The 19,630-nt window shown below is 41.9% G+C and overlaps 1 protein-coding gene across 1 annotated transcript in view; it reads right to left on the bottom strand.

Moving 5' to 3' along the window:
- Positions 1-3,452: 3,452 nt before the first annotated feature.
- The window catches only part of LOC122422169, a 155,733-nt gene continuing 139,555 nt past the window's right edge, over positions 3,453-19,630 (bottom strand). Inside the window, exon 13 of the mRNA XM_043438464.1 lies at positions 3,453-5,983. Coding sequence (XP_043294399.1) covers positions 5,932-5,983 — 52 coding nt within the window. The 3' untranslated portion in view covers positions 3,453-5,931. The remainder of the gene's footprint in view (positions 5,984-19,630) is intronic.

Raw genomic sequence — 19,630 nt, 5'->3', positions numbered from 1 at the left:
GGAAAAATTGGTCCACATCTCTTTTTTGTTGTTAATTTGCTATTCCTGTGACTAACTTCACATAGAACTAAAATAAAATCATTTGCTTCTTTACTAGTGTAATTATGTAAAATTATTTCTGGACTGTACTTTATTGAAAGCCATTCAAGCATCTTTTCAATCTTAAAGAACGCATCAGGTCTCTGGGAAATGTTAAATGCATCCATTGTAGCACAGTAACAAGCTCTGCAGTGACTATGGCTAAAAAAAGTGTCCAGAAAAAAAAAAAAAAAGTGTCCAGGATGCAACGTTGTGTACCCACTCCTCTCTACCCTTTCCCTTCTGTATAGATGCCCTGTTATTAAAGGAGCATCCATCTCAAGATGTGAAGTTCTTTACTGAACCATTTTCAGTTTGGTTGTTTTATTTTTAGGAGCTTCATTTTAGTGGGGTGCCTCAGGAAGAAGAGTATTTAAGGACCGCAGGCGACTATTTGTTTCCTAACCTCTTGACCCAAGTTGAGTGTCTGGTTTTCTCCAGGCACGTTCTATTATCAACACTGGGCTGTACCAGGACCAGAGTCCAAAGGGGTTAATTAACACAGGGAGGAAAAAAATGACCTGCACTCCATGGCTGCTGATAAGAGAGCAGCCATTATCACCTCCTAAATCGTTTCTCGAACCTCAAAGAAAGTTGGGTGAGTAAACTTATTTAATATATTCCCTTACATATAAATGTCTCCCTAAATCCTCATACTCTGCTAGTGGTAAAAACAATTTGACAGTATTTAATAAAGATGAAAATGTATGCCCTGAAGGAGCTAGCAGTTCCACTTCTAGATAATATGCCATAGACAGGCACTCACATACAAGAACACACACAAATGTACCTTCGTTCTGGAATTGTTTCAGAAAGGAAAGTTGGAAAGAGCCTAAATGCCTACCAATAAGAGAATGAATGAAAGTCTATACCATGGTAAAAATTTATCCATTTGGATTTATTAAAATGTATAAGTATGAATAAATATAAAAACACACAATGTTAAATGAAAAAAGTCAGTGATGGACTTTCCAGTACACCATTTACATTGGTATAAAATAAGACTAAATGTTGCTTATGGGCATATATAGCTATTGCTTCAGCTATATCAAATTTAAAAACATATCTGGTAATAATTAAGTGGCGCTAGTGGTAAAGAAACTGCCAGCCAATGCAGGAAATGCAGGGGATGAGGATTTGATCCCTGGGCCAGGAAGATCCCCTGGAGGAGGGCATGTCAACCCACTCCAGTAATCTTGTCTGGAGAATCCCATGGACAGAGGAACCTGATGGGTTACAGTCCATAGGGTCACAAAGAGTCAGACAGGACTAAAGCGACTTAACATGTATGCAATGGTAATAATTAAAGTTCAAATTCAGGACAGTGGTTATCTCAGAGCAGAGATGAGAAGGTAGGAAGAATGGGCTCAAGGAAGGTAGCAAGTAACTCAACCAAATGTCTAACGTTTCATTTAAAAGATCTGAGTAACTATGGCAAAATATTAAAATTTTTCAAAATTCTATGGTATATCCATGAGTGTTCATTATACTGTTTTCTAGATTTTGCTTATGCCTGAAATATAGGACTTTCCTAAGTGGTCTCTTGATGGCTGAATATAACTGGATGTCACTGTATCACTGATGTTTACAACAAAAAATTGTATCACTGCCTTTAAAAACAGCAATAACTAAGGAGCCAGCATGTGGTGGAAGGAAGTCCCAAACCATTTTCAACTGCCATGGAACTACAAGAAATAGCTAATAATATTATGTGCATGTATGCTTAGTCACTCAGTCGTGTCTGACTCTGTGACCCCATGGACTACAGCCCACCAGGCTCCCCTGTCCATGGGATTTTCCAGGCAAGAATACTGTAGTGGCTTGCCATTTCTTCCTCCAGGGGACCTTCCCCATCCAGGGATTGAACCTGGGCCTCCCAGTGTATTCTTCACCACTGTGCCACCTGGGAAGCCTAACAGTATTATAGATCAAGCATTTATACCCAGGCTAGATTGAATGTTTAACATGCACTATCCCTTGTATTCCTTGCAACAATTCCAGAGAAAAGACACTTGCACCATCTCCTTACTATAGATGAGGAAACTGAATTGTAGAGAGTAATCTGGTCAAGATCCCACGTTGAGCAGAGAAGCCAAGAGTCAAACCAAGCCCTGATGAACTCTCTCCACCACTCTATACTACCTCCTCATGAATGGTGTCCACCGTCTTTACAAATAGTTACTTTCCAGAATTGGGGGGTTCAAAAGTTCATTGGGGTTCCCAATATAGAAGGTGTGGGAATCACTGTGTAGTGACCGTCTGCACTGTGTGGGGCTCTGCACAGAACGATCCCCGGATACACACCTGCCAAGGCCAGCTGTCACTGCTTGCTCTGGACCACACCTCGGTGAACTTGAAAGCTGTCCTGTCAATAAGACCTTGACTCAGGAGGCAGGCCGGCCAAGGCCTCTCCTCGTGACCACTCTGGAGGCAGAAATGTTCATTCACAGTTTAGATCTATTCAGCATCTAGCCTGAAACAGAGACATTGTAAATCCCATCAAAATCTCCTCCATTATGTGCCACACTTTGTTAGAACAGAATAAGGGGTTCGGCTCTGTTGGACCAGATCAAGTTAGTCTATGTCGAGTATCACATTTTAGATTCAAATCCCTGTTAAACCCTCTGCTTAGGCTCGTGGTTAACAATATTTTTATATCTGTCTGCGGAGATGACAGGCAGCCCCGCTCTCGAGTGGGCCCAGCGGCCTCCGCACGGCTGCTTTTAGAGGCAGCCTCCATAGATGAAAGGCAGAAATCCCACCACCCCAGTGTCTCCTGATTAGCCTGGAGAAAAGCTGAATGACAAACATGTTTCCAATCTGCCTGGCCCATGCAGGGAAATGGGGCAATCTGGCCTGAAAAGGGATTTAGACTTTTGTTGTGTGCAAGGGAGGAGGGATAGAGAAAAAAGCTGATTTAAATCCATCCACAATGCTTTCCCACTTGGTGATCTCTCAGATAAGAAACAGGCTGGCTGTGGTTCAGACCCGTATCACGCCCAAGCATCTTCCCCCTGCCCGCCTCACTCGCTGTTAGGTAGCCGTGGACCTCTCAGATAGGGTTGTGTAAGGCAGAGATTACTGCAACTGGTCGTCTCAGGCCACTTGCTCTTTTGGCCAGAATCTTATGATGTGTTTGTTGATTAATAAAATTGGCCTACAGTAAAATTCTTTGTAGGACTTCTGGATTAAAACAAGCATCAGTAACAGTGTATGCATTACCCAGTTAGCTGTTCACTTACACTCATCATATTACACTACGTTAATTGCAAAGTCATATAAAATGTGATGTCCAATGTTCGCAAGGCTCACATCACAAAGGCTAAGGGTTAAATATGTGACTGATTTACTAGAGACACTGAATTAAGGCAGAATATTTTTATTTCTCTCTACCCAATAGAGAGAAGAACCCCCAGATATCGAAAATATACACAGTTGATGCAGAGCTTCTTTTAACTATGTAAGTCAACACATCATTGTCACCTTCTATTACATAATGTTTATTACACACTGTCTGCTCAGGTGAGCAGAGTTTGGGTGCTAAATATTTCTGAAAAATCCACAAGCAGGTAAGATAGAAATACATCTTCTAAAAGCGGAAGTTCTGGTTTCAGACACATCGTTTTTTTACTTTTTCAATGCATTGTTAGTATTATGCTGATGGGATGAAGGGTCAGGCTTTGGGAATCTTCCCCCTCAAGAGTCCCTTTCCCGGGTGTGGACAGGAGAGGAGCACCTATAAGACAGCTGTTGTTGTACCTTGCAGCCGCCAGGCTGAGTCCAGGGCATCTTGCTCTGTTGGCATCAGTACGGTGCTTCTTCAAACACAATCATCAGAGGGTCTTCAGTGACCTCTTATTGCTGCCGTATTTGGGAAACCGCATTCAGATGCAGATTGACCTAAATCCTATCAACCCATTCAACCATGCGTGCGAGTGTGCATGTGTGCACGCGCACGTTTGTGAACAAACATCACACACGTATCTGTACTTATATAAATTCTCCCTAGGGCGTTTAAACCCCCCACTCCCACTCCCCAAATTTTCAAATGAGGAGACATGCTTATTTTCCCAGGCAACTTGGTCAATTGCTCTTGTGCTCTTCTTATAAATATTTCATAGCAAATATTTAACATGATTCTTTCCCCAATCGGATCAGCTTTGAAATGCTCCTCAAAGTGAATTCTCCCCTAACAATAGCTTGATGCAAAAGCTTTTTTTTCCCCCTCTCTCTCTCTTAAGCACGGGTCTGCTGCCATAGCAGCAGGAATAGTTCTTTAATGGAAAGAAAAGATACTTTACATCAGCAGTCGGTGAAGGTGGGGGCGGCGGCAGGCATAGCACATGCGTACCTTGCTCTTCCAATATGGAGGCCCAGCCTACCTTGACCTCCCCCTCCCCCGACAGCAGGCCTGCGATTATTGCCCAGCCTGCATTAGAACTGTAATGGGAAGTGACAGGTTTATGTAAATGATCCACATACGGATTTTGCTCTTGTAAAACAGAGCAGTTACTTTGGGCTTTCTAATTATTTCATGCCTTGTGGTTCTCTGATGCGGCTGAGATGACTATACTTGAAATCTACCCTGTGATTGACAGACTTCTGTCCCCCTGGAGCTCATTAGGGCTCCGGCTTTGGAAGATGGGAAATAACCCTACCAGGCGCCAACAGAGAGAGAAAGAATGCACCCCAGCACCAGAGATTCAGTAGATTCATTTGTTCAGATTTATGTTTTGTTGGGGAAACAGTGTTATCAGGAAAGTGCACTCTTGGCTTCCTGATCCAAACAGACTCTCTGCTTTGGTGCTTTTGATTTTTAAAACCAGCATTTAGAGTCACACAGGCTGTATGATGTAGAACTTGAAGGGTATGAAATGCCAATAGGATTTTTCACAAGAAAGTGGGAAGGAGAGGCAGGTGAGAGGAGCAGGAGGCCACAAAGAACGGTTACAGACTTGAAGCAGCTCTAACCGCTGCGGTCACTCTGCAGTCAGCAGGACCTCTGCCTAAGTCAACTCAGCAGAGAAATCAATGAAAGGGCCAGATAAAGTGGAAAAAATGATTTAGAAAGTCTGACCTTCCCTTCAGTTTACATACACTCTGGTGAGAAGGAGAAGAAGGTGCTAGGATGCAGGCAAGATTGTGAAAAGAAAAAAAAAAAATCCATAAAGCTGGAAAGACTTTAAGGTTCATTTACCTTAATCTTCCCATTTTATGGATCAGAAAATTAAAAGACAGAGGAGTCACACAGTCAGCTAGCAGGACGGCCAGAACTCATCCACAGTTTTCTATCCAATACCCATCTCCTCTCCGGCAGAGCCAGGAAGAGATAGGATAAGGGGAGAGCGGGTGACATGAAGTCTGTTGGTGGATGAGACTCCAAGATAAGGAAGCCAAGATCTGTTGGTTCATATATCAGATTTTTATCCACTATACCGAGATGTATAAAAATCGGACCATTCTTTATGTTTCTATAACTGATCTTGTTTTCAAGCCACATACCACTGGGTAGTAAGGAAAACAAACACTTAAATGTCCTAATTAAAGTAAGTTCAATGTCTCTCAGTTTTAAAAAGGAATTCATTCTAGTTTATTTTCTTTTGGATAAACATTTAGTGAAGTTCAATGTCCAAACTTCCTACCAGAGCCGTTTGTCTTCTTTTAAAAGTTTCCCAACCCCCAGTGTACTTCCCTAAGAAAGCACCTGGGTATGTTGTGTGTCTTTGCAGGGACTAGAGGAGCTGACTGGTGTCGGTTCGGGTGTGTCTGCTGTTCTCTGGTCTCTGATGCCTCTTTAGCTATGTCCACTGTTGACTAATCATGCAGATATGCCACCAGCCTCCTTTCCCCTCATCACCATGAACGCAAGTCAGTTTCCCTTGGATCCAAGAAGCCATCTTGAAACCTAAAAGGGAGAGGGAGAATATTTCTTCAAAGTGAGGTTATTATATTAAACAGTAAAATATAAAGATACTCTTTGATATTTGGCAAATTTTAGCACACCACATGGCTTCATATCACCTTCCCCTGCCTCCATCATTGACAGTGAAGGGTTCATGAGGAAGCCTGAATTATCTATGCAGAATAAAGCAGTTACCATTAATTACACATCTGACCCAAACAGTATAAATTTAGACCCCTGCTGTATACAAGCATATTTTGTTTTATTGTACTTAGATTTACTGCACTTTGCAAAGATCTCAGTTTTTTGTTTTTTTTTTCATGAATTGCAGGTTTGTGGCAACCTTGTGTTGTCAGATGATAGTTTGCACTTTTAACAGTAAAGCATTCTTTAATTAAGACATGCACTTTTTTTTAGACAATGCTATTGCACACTTAGTGGACGACAGTATAATGAAAATGTAACTTTTTTAGGCACCTGGAAACCAAAAAAACTTGGTGTGACTTGCTTTATTGCTATATTTGCTTTATTTCAGTGGTCTGGAACCCAACCTGCAGCATCTTTGAGCTCTGCCTGTGTAAGCAACACAGAGCCAGGAAGGAAGGTGCAAACCATGAACTGGAAGTGAGGCAGCAAGTCAGGGGCCAGAGGGTCAAGTAGACCAGGTCAACGTAGATAAACGGGTGCTTGGAAAGGAAAAGGCCAGCCTCCAACAGAGGCATGCTGTAAGACTTCCAAGGTCTTCCAGAGAAAGGCGGAAAGCTGCCCAACTCATTTTAGGAACTAATAAAACCTTGAGTCTGAAACCAGTATGGATAGCACAGGAAAAATGTACAGACCTATTTAACCTATGAACACATAGGGGAAATCCTATATAAATCATTTTCTAATCTAAAGTGAATCTAATCATGTGTTAAAAAAAAAAACAACCCTAGTACAGTTTATCCCAGGAATGCAAGAATGGTTTAATATCAGAAAACTTATCTTAAAAGAGAAAACAAAAGGGAAGGAAAGAAAATCTATGAATGCAAAAGGTATTTCATGAAGTTTAGCATTTAGTTATTCTCAAATAATAATCGTTTCAGTAGCCAGGAAGAGAAAGGAACTCTTTTAATCTGATAGACTTTACACCAAAAAACTAAGATCAACATGATAGTGGATGAAGAAACCTCATAAGCTGTCAGTTCTTTTAAGGTCTTGAACAAAAGAAAGTTATTATGATCTCTGATTTTATTTAACCTGTTATTGAATGGCTTCAATAATAAAAATTTCTAAATAGAAGACAAGAAGAGAAAAGATTGTAAGATGTGGTGGTTTAAATATGTCCATAAATTCTAATAGTATCTTCTAAAAGTGGAACCTAATTTCTCTCTCCTTGAGCTTGGGCTGGACTTAGTGAATTGCTTCTAACAAATAAAACAAAATGAAGTAATGCTGTGTGATTTCTGATACCAGATCAGATTCCTGGATTACTGACCTCAGAGATTGTATGATACTAGATATCTGTTGTCTTTAACTGCTATGTTTGGGACAATATGTTTGGGACAATTTGTTTGTGGCAATTGATGACTGATACAAACAAGCATTGGAATAAAATATATTAAATCATCCTTCATTGCTGACAACAGAATCATCTATGTAGAAAATCCAACAGCACCAACAAAGTATTAAAATTAGGGAGAGTTTAGCAAACTTGCCTTAACACAAAATCATACAGATTAACACAAAAATCCATAGCGTTCTATTCCAGCAACACCCAAATAAAGTATCATTCACAATAGTGGCAAAAATGTAGTGCATCTGGGGGTCAACTTTACAGTGAATGTACAAGACATTGTTATGGAGAAATATTAACATTCTACTAAAAGACATAAGGTTGAATAAATGGAAATATATACTACATTTGTGGCTGCTGACTTAATAATAAAAATATTTCAAATCTTCCTCATTTAATGTGTAATTTCAATGCAAAGACAATGAAAATTCCAGGCAGATTACCCACATGCCTGGATGGCTCACCATGACCCATCACTATCCTCTGAACATGAACACGCTCTTCCCTGTCACTAGAATTCCTCAGGCTGCCTTCGACTGGATCTATATCCAGGACCTATCTGACCGCAGTGGCCACGCTGCTTCCCTCAGCCCACCTCAGAGCCGTGTGCTCTGGATCTGCCTGTTGTTCACTGAGCTCCAAGTTTCTGCTGTACTATGATAAGAGAGGGCAAGAGAAGCAGAAGGGGAAGAATGAGGAGGAGGAAGGAGGCCGTGACAACAATAACATTTGGATCCTGTGAAGGTAGGACCCCTCTGAACACAGCTGCATTAAGAAACTTATGAAGCTTTCACTATAAGATCAGAAGATGGGAGCCTGATTATCAATTCATCTGAATAAGCTCATGGGGCATATGTATTTGCAATTAATGAAAACTACTGGAAGGGAAAACTTTTACACAAAGTTTACAAAATATATCAGAAGAAAAGATGCCCAGACTATGTGGTAATTCTAGTTCACAGATCAGTGCAAACAACAATTTTACTGTCTTCATGAATGAAATAGTAGGTTACAAATTTATATACTCATCTAGATTTGGTATGAAGAAAGGGAGAGAGAGATAAATATGAAATAGGGCTCTATCAATAAAGAACATAGGATCACCAAACCAGAAGTTCTTTTCATTCATTGGCCAAGAAAAGCTATAGTTGATGAGGAATGCAGTCAAGAAAAGACGTCCTGTAGCTATGCGCTAAGGACCATCTGATTGCACTGAGTAATCAAGTGACTCAGCAGTGCAGATTTGACTCGATGCAAAGACAAATATTGACCCCTTACCTAGCGTCTGCACTCCTTCTAATGTATTCACACCCCTCTTCTCCTGACTTAGTCCTGTTCATGCTTCAAAACAGCTCTGATGTCATCAACTGTGGAATGCTTTCCTTTATACCTCTTCCTTCCACCTCAATTTCCACTAATTGCCCCCTCAGTTCACACTGTGTTGCCCCCTTCATAGATCTATCACTGTAATAGGATTAGTTTATTCACTTCTTTCCCCACTAGATTTTGAGCTCTTTAAAGGCAGGGACTGTGTCTTTAATTTCTGTCTCCCAAAGACCCAACCTTAAAGTTAGTAGGCTCTCAATAATATTCACTCAGTGAATAAATGAGTGAATGAACGCCACTGGAATTCATGGGAATTAGATATGATCTCTACAAAGATAAAGGGAAAGTGTAGGCATGAGAGAATAGTGTCACTAAGGCAGATGTGAAAGACAAGTAAGAAGAGAAGATACAGCAAAAGTGCCCAAAGGCATGGAGGGAAGTCATCAGCGACTGAACGAGAAGGAGGTGGTGTGCGGGAATTTTACACAACAGAGAAAGATAACAGAGATACATTTCAGGCTGTGATAGAAGGAAAAGCAAAGGAAAATGTTTCTGAAACCTGGAGATAAACAAGAGAAAGTGTAGCGAAAAGATAGGAGGAAGAACATAGCTGTTGAGAAATGAAGACAGGGTGGGCAAATTTCAGAAGACGTAACCGTATTTGAAGTTCCTCCAGAGGAAGGTGAAGGAGGACAAAATTAGGGAAACTAAGAAATGGAAAGTACAAAGAGAAGTGAGACAAGGAATGCCCTTCCAAGAAGCCATTTAAAGAGCAGACATGCCAAATGGAAGAGTGAAGTAAGAACTGGTAACATTTCCTCAGGCCACTGCGCTAATTTATGTCTTACTTCATTTTTTCTTCATAGCAGCTGGCAGTATTTTACAGATGAGGAAACAATGACCCAGAAAAGTAAAGTTTCAGGTTTAAATTCACACAGTGAGCAATGGAAATGGGACACTGAGCCAACTCTTTTGGCCTCTGAAGCTTAGAACCTGAGACCAAAAGGAGGGAGACAAAGAAACCATGGGAGGAGAGGAGGAACAGAGGACTTCTGGAGGAAGCTCAAGGGGACCAACACAGTCATCAAATAGGTCATGCACAACTCCAAGTGCAGGTGCACAGTGCAGATAGAACTTTTGAATTCCGCCGTCCATGTTTTGAGGGAGTGACTTAAGGATAAAAAAACAAGGAGTATTTTTTTTTATGTGTTAGAGTCTCAGAATTTCTCTCTAGGAAGAGACACAAACTTGCAACTTAAGAGAAGGCAGTATAAGCTAAAACTAAACTCCTGCATCTCTCCAGGAGGCCCCAGTAGGCAGTTCTCTGCTTGTAAAGTGAGGGAGGAATTTAACTCTGGGAGGTGGGGGGAGAAAATGCATGAAGGAGGAAGGGAAATGAGTAGGCAGGGAGGTGGCTCTAGAAGAAGGGTGGGGCAAAAAAAGGTCCCCCAGCCAAGAGAGCAGCCCTAGATGAAATGGAGAGCTGAAACATCTACTTGGGATTTATGAAGTGTAGCTGTAGGGCTGAGTTGGAATTAGGGTTAGAGACCCCTATGCAGTCTTCAGCCAAGGCAATGAAAAGGAAATTTTAGCATTTTGAATATGGTTGGATTTCTTCTATAAAATGTTGAAGGGAGCCAGGTGAGAATATGATTCTATGTGGAGTCAAGAAAACCTGTTGGACAAGAGTGCTAAATCTGAATTGCATGCATAGTAATACTTTTCAAACAAATCCATGAGGTATAGCATATCAAAAGCCTGGAAAACTAAAAGTCATACCTACGTGCCAGCAAATTGTACTGCTTGGACTTCGTCATATGGAAATAATAGATGATATGCATAAAGATTTTGCCTGCCATTATTTCATCAGAGAAAGAATGTGAGGAAAATGAACGGCCCAGCAACAAGTGATTGGTTAAATAAATGATGATGAATGCTTACAGTTGAGTACTACCCACTCTCCAAAAAATTTCATTGCAGAGTCATTCATTCATTTGGCAAATATTTATTGAGTGCCTTCAATGTGGTCAGCACTGTTCTAGACACTGATGACTCAACTGAGAACAAATAAATATCTCTGCCCTCCTGGAATTTACATTATGGTGGAGAGAGAAAGACAATATCCAAATAAACAAATAAGCAATATAATTCAGATGGTGATAAGTGCCAGGCAGAGTAAAGGAGGAAGAGATTGACTCAAGGGTAGAAGTCATGGCTGCTCTGTGAGTGTGTCCGGGAGGGTCTCATTGAGCACAAAATTGGCTACGCTAGAGGACAGTGTGTCCTCTGGGCCAGGAGGCTTCCTCTTTGGGGAACCAGGATCTCTATCCCTGAGAGCTCAGAGCTGAGAGGACAGAAATCACAAGTCCCCAGTGTGTAACCAGAAGTGATGGTAGCAGGACCACTCCTACTCCCAGCCCTTGGTTCTTAGGTTCATTTATTCTGCCAATGGAGACAGTCATCATCTGAGGCGGTTGATTTATTAAAGTCGAGCTCTGCATTCTCAAGGATGGCTCCCATCTTTCAAGCACCTCCAAGCTGACGCTTTAGCTGTGAGTTCAACTCGTCCCATCGTTCTGCCAGGCTGGCAACTTCTGACTGGTGCAACAGGTAATAGGACTGTGGATCCCATGGATCTAGAAAGTGGGTTGCTGGGTCTAATGTGATGATATCTGAGATCCTATGGAGGCAGATCAAACACATTGTAAGCTTTCAGGATGTACTCATGGCTGAGGTCCTGAGGGCAAATCCATATTCCAAAAACATGTCTTTTCCTGTCAAGACAATGCTGCCCTTTCCAAGGCAGAAGGGGTTAACTTGCCTGAGGTAGACTGCGCTGTCTCTGGGATTCAGAACTTGTCTCTGCTACAGACAACATGGCTCTATGGTCCTTGGTTGGCGAGATTGTGTAGGGATCCCTCATCCTAACCCAGGGCCACAGCAGAACACTTCATAAGCTTCAGTTCAGTTCAATAGACATTTCAGTTCTCTCGAACGTCTCTCTACAACTGCTTTCTTAACGAGGGAACCTTTTCTCTCCCAGCCCTTTCTTCACAGAGCCTTATTCTTGCTTGCTTCCTCCTTCTACTCTCATCCTCCGTCCTTTCCTTCACGGCTACCGTGTTCATACATTCATTGTACCAGCACCACAGTGATGACAGATGGAGGCTGGCGTTAGCTGCTCCAGTTCTGCCTGCTTGGTTGCTGAGCTCCTCTTCCATGGTCGGTGTTTCTGGTGGGCATTCATTAACATGCAGTATGAAGGTCGTCTTATTGGGTAGCAGCTCATTTCCATGTCCACCTACCTGCCTTGATGCCTTGTCTCCCATCTTCTAATCTTTTTTCCTGCTAGGTTCTTAGCTGGCTGGTTAAGTTATTTGCCACTGTCATCATGAGAAACGCTGGGCTGGAAGAAGCACAAGCTGGAATCAAGATTGCTGGGAGAAATATCAATAGCCTCAGATATGCAGATGACACCACCCTTATGGCAGAAAGTGAAGAGGAACTAAAAAGCCTCTTGATGAAAGTGAAAGAGGAAAGTCAAAAAGTTGGCTTAAAGCTCAACATTCAGAAAACTAAGATCATGGCATCTGGTCCCATCACCTCATGGGAAATAGATGGGGAGACAGTGGAAACAGTGTCAGACTTTATTTTTTTGGGCTCCAAAATCACTGCAGATGGTAACTGCAGCCATGAAATTAAAAGACGCTTATTTCTTAGAAGGAAAGTTATGACCAACCTAGATAGCATATTAAAAAGCAGAGACATTACTTTGCCAACAAAGGTACATCTGGTCAAGGCTATGGTTTTTCCAGGGGTCATGTATGGATATGAGAGTTGGACTGTGAAGAAAGCTGAGTGCCGAAAAATTGATGCTTTTGAACTGTGGTGTTGGAGAAGACTCTTGAGAGTCCCTTGGACTGCAAGGAGATCCAACCAGTCCATCCTAAAGGAGATCAGTCCTGGGTGTTCATTGGAAGGACTGATGTTGAAGCTGAAACTCCAATACTTTGGCCACCTCATGCGAAGAGTTGACTCGTTGGAAAAGACCCTGATGCTGGGAGGGATTGGGGGCAGGAGGAGAAGGGGACGACAGAGGATGAGATGGTTGGATGGCATCACCGACTCGATGGGCTGAGTTTGAGCAAACTCCGGGAGTTTGTGATGGACAGGGAGGCCTGGCGTGCTGTGATTCATGGGGTCGCAAAGAGTCGGACAGGACTGAGCGACTGAACTGAACTGAACTGAGTCTGTATTGGGCTTCCCAGGTGGCTCAGTGATAAAGAAGTTGCCTATCAAGGCAGGAGATGCAGGAGACATGGGTTCGATCTCTAGGTTGGGACGATCCCCCTGGAAGAGGAAATGGCAACCCATTCCATTTTTTAAAATCCCACGGGATTGCAAAGAGTCAGACATGACTGAGCACACAGCACTGGGTCTATATATCCTAACCTAGGGCCGCTCTGTTTCCACACGAAGTGGGTGCTTTGGGGACGATTTTCTGCCATCCCTGGGGTGGGTGGGAGTACAGCAATTATCCCTTTGCAGTTTGCACATGTACCAGGCTGACCTTCCATGAACCAAAGAGGGCTTTTCCCTCCTTGGTCGGTGGATCATAAAGGGTTCCCAGAGGGCCACACGTGCGAGCTGAGGGCACAGTACAACGGTGGGTGGCCTGAACCCAGCCCACGTGCAGTGCGCTCCTGCTCCCAGCCTCACCCAGGCCTGATCCTGGATGTGCCGTGGGCACCATGGGCTGATGCCTGCTGGGCCTGTTGGACTGGGTGTCTGACTGGACCAGCACTAGAGGAGCTGTTCTGGTGGTCTGGTCACTCAGCATCCTGTAGTCAAGCAGTCCATCTCTACCAGGGCATGAGGCCAGGAACTGTTTTCAAAAGATACACAGATCTCCTCTGCAGAAGACATCTCCGCTCCTGACCCAGAAACCCAGGGCCCGGGGTCATGACTCTCCCACCGGGGCCAGCCATAAAGTCCCCAGGATGTCCTCTCCCACCCGTGACTTCTCTGCAACCACAGAGGCTGCTGGAGGGCAGGGCCCAGGTGGCAGGGCCGCTCACACCTCAGCCTGCACCCACTACAGAACTCTTTCTAAATTTCCACTCAAAGAATGTAGCTTTCACGTCCTCTAGTCAGAACACTGTTCATGGGTATGGAATATGCTCTCTCCAAAATCCAAAGAGGCTTCTGAGGTGTTATGCTTTCTTCTTTGTGGTGGGAGACATAAGATACAATAATTTTTCCTTTATTTTGGAGGGGACTGAGGTAGCTCAGCTGGTAAAGAATCCGCCTGTAATGCAGGTAGACCCCGGTTTGATTCCTGGGTTGGAAAGATCCTCAGGAGAAAGGAATAAGCTACCCACTCCCGTATTCTTGGGCTTCGTGGTGGCTCAGATGGTAAAGAATCCACCTGCAATGCAGAAGACCTGGGTTGGATCCCTGGGTTGGGAAGGTTCCCAGGAGGGAATGGCTACCCACTGGAGAATCCCCGTGGACAGAGGAGCCTGGCGGGCTACGGACTACAGGGCTGCATAAGAGTCGGACACAACTGAGCGACTAAGCAGGCGCACAAGGTAGAGAAGAGGTGAGTTAACAGAGCCCGAGGTCAAGATTGTAAAGTGTTATCCATTCCACATGGATTTGAACTGGTTTGGATCATCTTTCCTTATAGAAATGGGAAAAAAACATGTGCCAAATCAATGGCCACGTATCACGTAGTCAAGGACTTGTTAACTTGCTGTAGCAAAGATAGCACGGCTGGCACAGGAACTGCAGTTGTGGCCACTGCACAGCTCAAGTCTGTAGTAGCCCCCCGGCGTCCCCCAACATCTGCCTGGTTTTCTCAGGGGCCGGACTGATGAACTGAAAAGAGATGATGGGGCCCACCAGCTCAGCATCCTTTGATCTTAAATTACTAAAGACCAGCTGGGATGGGATTTTGGTTCTAATATATTATGTTGGCTGGGAGTAGGGAGTGGGCTGCATGATTCAGAGCTTCCACTTGGCCTTCCCACCATGAGAGGTCTTATTCCAAAGGCAAAGAAACCAATACAGTGATTGTGCCAAATACAAAGTATATCTTCTCCTGATAGACATCTGGGGCAGGAGATGACCAACTGGGTGGGTCCATGGACCCAGTGGACCCATGATGAGTCAAAGCTAGGCCAGGATTCTGTTAATTACATGATGATGATGCTTCAGGTCTCTGGGTGTTGTTAACTTCAATCCTGCAGGAGAAAGGCCTCTGAAGTACCGTCAATCAAGGAGGCAGTCTTCTTCTTCAAGAGTGAAGGGGATGGGATTTCCCTGGTGGCCCAGTGGTTAAGAATCTGCTTTGCAATGTAAGGGACACAAGTTCAATCCCTGGTCAGGGAACAAAGATCCCACATGCCTTGAAGCAACTAAGTCCATACGCCTCGACTCCTAAGCCCATGTGCCACAACAAAAGATTCCACGTGATACAACAAAGACCTGATGCAACCAAATACATAAATATATTTTTTAAAACAACAAGAGTAAAGGGGACACTATTTCTGCTAGTTTGAAGAGTTCAGAGAAACCTATGACCCAAGATTTTTAGTTCAACAATCCAGAGGTCTCCATTCCCTCCAGGGACCCATACTTTCCTGGCCTATCTACTTCTGTCGAGAATTAAACTTACTTCAGAGCTCTGTGAATTTTATGATTAACTCCTGGTCTTGGTCCTTAGCTTTCTGTGGCCTTTGGCTTTAGAAGACTAGAGTACTTTATCAGCAGCAACCAAGGAAGCCCTCTGACTTTCACTGTTGCCAATATAACTGTCAAATAATCATTCTCAGCAGCCTTTTACTGTCTTTTTCCAAAGCGTCAATTGAGCTTGACAAGAGCTACCCAATTCCACCGGCCTTGTGTTATTTCTTTCATATTTATTAACACCTGATACCTCTCACTAGCTGCTGCATTTTCTCCCACCAGTTTCCCATCCCAGAGTCCCACTAGGAAAAGCCTTAACAAAAGTCTTAACAAAAACTCTGCTTCCTTGGACCAGGGCTTGTCTACACTTCATCCACCACCACTCAGGGGGTCTTCACTGCCAGCTAGGGGGCAAGTGATCCAGCTCCAAACTTCTACCTTAGTGTCTGCTTTCTCAGACCACTTCCAATACCAACTGTTATAGACCAGGTTCCCCAGAAAGCAAACCCTGGGACAAAAATTAGCATGTGAGGTTGATGAGGGAGCCCTCTTGGGATTGGGTCTCTGGAAAGGAAGGGATGGGTTGGGCAGGACTGAAGAGAGAAGTGGGGCTGTGATGCAGTCCCAGCTGCGGACCTCGACCTACCCCACAGGGAGATCTGATGCTGAAATAGCCATTCAAAAGTGGTCAGAGTCAGAGCATGGGAGCTGGCCTTCACACCCTTGCCTCTCGCAGTCCCTGGAAGCCAGCGGCTGATGGAAGGGGCATGCCCTTGGGCAAGGGGAATTCCTTCATCCAAGAGTTCTAAAGAGAGCTGAGGGCTAGGGCTGTCTGCCAGCAGTCAACAGCTGGGTAAATAAGTCTTTAGTCCTGAAGGGGATCTGGGTGGTACATCACAGCATTGGTGCCAATTACTTTGGATGCACCAAAAAGATGTTCAAAATAGATTTAAAAATGAAAAAAAGGGGGGGTTATAAAAGAATATTGTCTACGTGATCATTAATACACGAGGTATTAATGATGGTTCTGTCTTTGTGGTGATGGATTCTGATTTGTTTTTCCCCTTGATTATCTACATTTTATAACATTCCTTTAGTTGACTACTTGTAACATGGGGTGTTACTTTTAACTTTAAATTTTTCTGGAGATAAAATCAAACATGATATAAGAAATTAGAAATAAAGTATTTGAAATTCTTCTTGTTATTTTAAGCTATTTCATCAAAAAGATTTAGGTTGTGACTTTTTAATTTAAGTAAGTAAATGCATAAAAGTGAGCTGAGGATCACATGTTGTCTTTTACAATTAGTGAAAATAGTCACACTGTCCAGTCATTGCTAAACTGGAAGTTATATTGCTGCCATATTATGGCTTTCATCTGGACACTCAAAAACTCTTAATGAGAAATTATTCTAAGTCCTATTTAGCTGATGGACAAAATGAAAAATACAGAAGTAAAGATATCCAGCCAAAGCTGCACAGATTACTGGCAGAAAAGACATCCTCAGCTTCTTATTTAGAACCCTGTTTTCTAATTATTCAGCAATCCTTTCTCCAAGTAAAGTTTAGGTTAAGAGCACTCAATATCCAACTCACTTGCTCTAAAGTGGCCCTCTTAATTACTAGTGCTCATTAACTTTATGTGTCATTATTGGAGCAGGAGGTGGGGAGGGAGGTAGGAAATGTAAAGGAAATAGGAAGTAATAAATTAATTTCTAACCAAGGTCAGCTGTTCCCCAGAGCACAAAGCAATGGATGGTGGATTGCTCCAGGGGCTTATATTGGCACAAAAAGTTATTTTGACAAAGTTCTTAGGAAGTGGGCAGAAAATTCTGTCCAAGATACAAAATATTCATCAGCTAAAAAATACGGTGGAAAAAATATTTGAGTTTAAATATTTCTCTACAAGTTCTTTCTTCTGTCTATTCTTTACAGAACAAGTTGAACCTAAAGCAGCCTCTACGTAAATGGAATGAGACGGTTTAATAAAAAGGAGTCAGAAAGACAGAGACAGAGACAGATCTCCAAGCATTCTTTCAATTTGCCAGGTAGCTGGGACAGCATTTCCATTTTTATAGTCTCCTTCAAGAAGCCTTCAATCTGTTGGAGAGTCACATATTACTAGTCATCAGTAAATCAGTAATTCATCATTCATCAGTTGAAAAGTAAATAAAACAAAACCATATGACACAGCTAATAGTAGTTTGATATATGAGGTATATAGATACTCAAGACATAAGATTTTTTATGTAATCAGATGCTACAAACTTCACAGATTTTGTGGACAAGGACAAAAAATACTTTCAAAAACTAAAGTTGATAAGAATAAACACAAAACACCTTAAACAAGTGATCACGACTAACACCAAACCACCATTAAGAGCTTCCTGATGTGCTGCCAAGAAAGACATCCTCACCTATGTAATATTCTTACCAAAGTTTCACCTGGACTGTTAGCAAGCCAAGTCCAAAATGTTGGATTAGACTCTCACAATGTCACTGCTATGAAAGAAAAAATAAATTCAAACGTGGGGATGGGGGACTATTCTAGATCAAAGTTAACTAAAATGGCATGACCATTAATTGTAGTAAGGGATATTTGAGGGGATATTAGATTTTTAAAAAGGGTTATCAGGTATATTTTTAATTGAGTAAACTTGAATATGGACTGTATATTAGATAATATTACTATAGCAATATTTTATTACTTGTTTGTGATAATGCTATTTTGGTTCCAGAATGCCTTTGTTCCTAGAAGATGTGTGCTGATGTATTTAGAGGTGAAATGTCATATATCTGCAACTTACTTTAAAATGGTCAGGAAATAAATGTCCACATATAAAAAAGAAATGTTTATACATGTGTATATATATGTTTACATACACATACATAAAATGTATACATATATAAAAATGTTTGTGTATGTGTATATATATACATATATATATGAAATAAATGTCCACGTATAAAAAAGAAATGTTTATACATTTATATATATATGTTTATATACACATACATAAAATGTATACATATATAAAAATGTTTGTGTATGTGTATATATATACAAATATATAGAGAGAATATGACATATATGAATAACTGGTGAGTTTAGGTAAAGTAGTATTCTTTCACGTTCTCTATAGGTTTGACCTCTTTTTTTTCCAAAAAGAAAAAAAAAAAACAACTCAAAATGGAGGTGATTATTCATCAGTGGAAGTGATTATCCACCAAAGAAAGTGTAAGTGACTTTTATACACGGGGCATTTTGCACCACATTTTTTCCACCATGTCCTTGAATCACAAGCAGAAAGTTAAAAAAAAAAAAAATCCTCAGGTTGGAGCTCTTTTCAAAGAATTAATGTTGAAAGTGATGTCAGTTTTTTAATTTTCACTCTTCGGTCAAAGGTAATATATTTCAAACAACTTTCAAATCTATATGAAATTCTGTCTATCAGATATACTCTGTTATGATTTCTTTTTATTTTAAAGGAATTAACAAACTTTGAGCTTCAGTTGCTTCCTCTAGGGAATATGGAAGGAGATTTTTAGCAATACATGGTTTATAATCAAAAGCAACTTATATTCTGGCTATAGAAGTCTAATGGCAACCCACTCCAGTATTCTTGCCTGAAAATATCCCATGGACAGAGGAGTTTGGTGGGCTGCAGTCCATGGGGTCGCAAATAGTCAGGCGTGACTAAGCGACTGAGCACGCATGCATAGAAGTCTGAATTTTATTCATTTATTTTTTCTATTTTTTAAAAATTTATTTTAATTGGAGGCTAATTACTTTACAATATTGTAGTGGTTTTTGCCATACATTGACAAGAATCAGTCATGAGTGTACATGTGTCCCCATCCTGAACCCCCCTCCCACCTCCTTCCCCATCCCATCCCTCAGGGTCATCCCAGTGCACCAGCCCTGAGAGCCCTGTCTCATGCATCAAACCTGGACTGGCGATCTACTTCACATGATAATATACATGTTTCAACGCTATTTTCTCAAATCATCCCACCCTTGCCTTCTCCCACAGAGTCCAGAAGTCTGTTCTTTATATCTGTGTCTCTTTCGCTGTCTT

This window comes from Cervus canadensis, chromosome 19 (assembly GCF_019320065.1).
Source record: "Cervus canadensis isolate Bull #8, Minnesota chromosome 19, ASM1932006v1, whole genome shotgun sequence".
Lineage (NCBI taxonomy): Eukaryota > Metazoa > Chordata > Mammalia > Artiodactyla > Cervidae > Cervus > Cervus canadensis.
The sequence above is the reverse complement of the archived record's forward strand: the minus strand, read 5'-3'. Positions and strand labels throughout refer to the sequence as shown.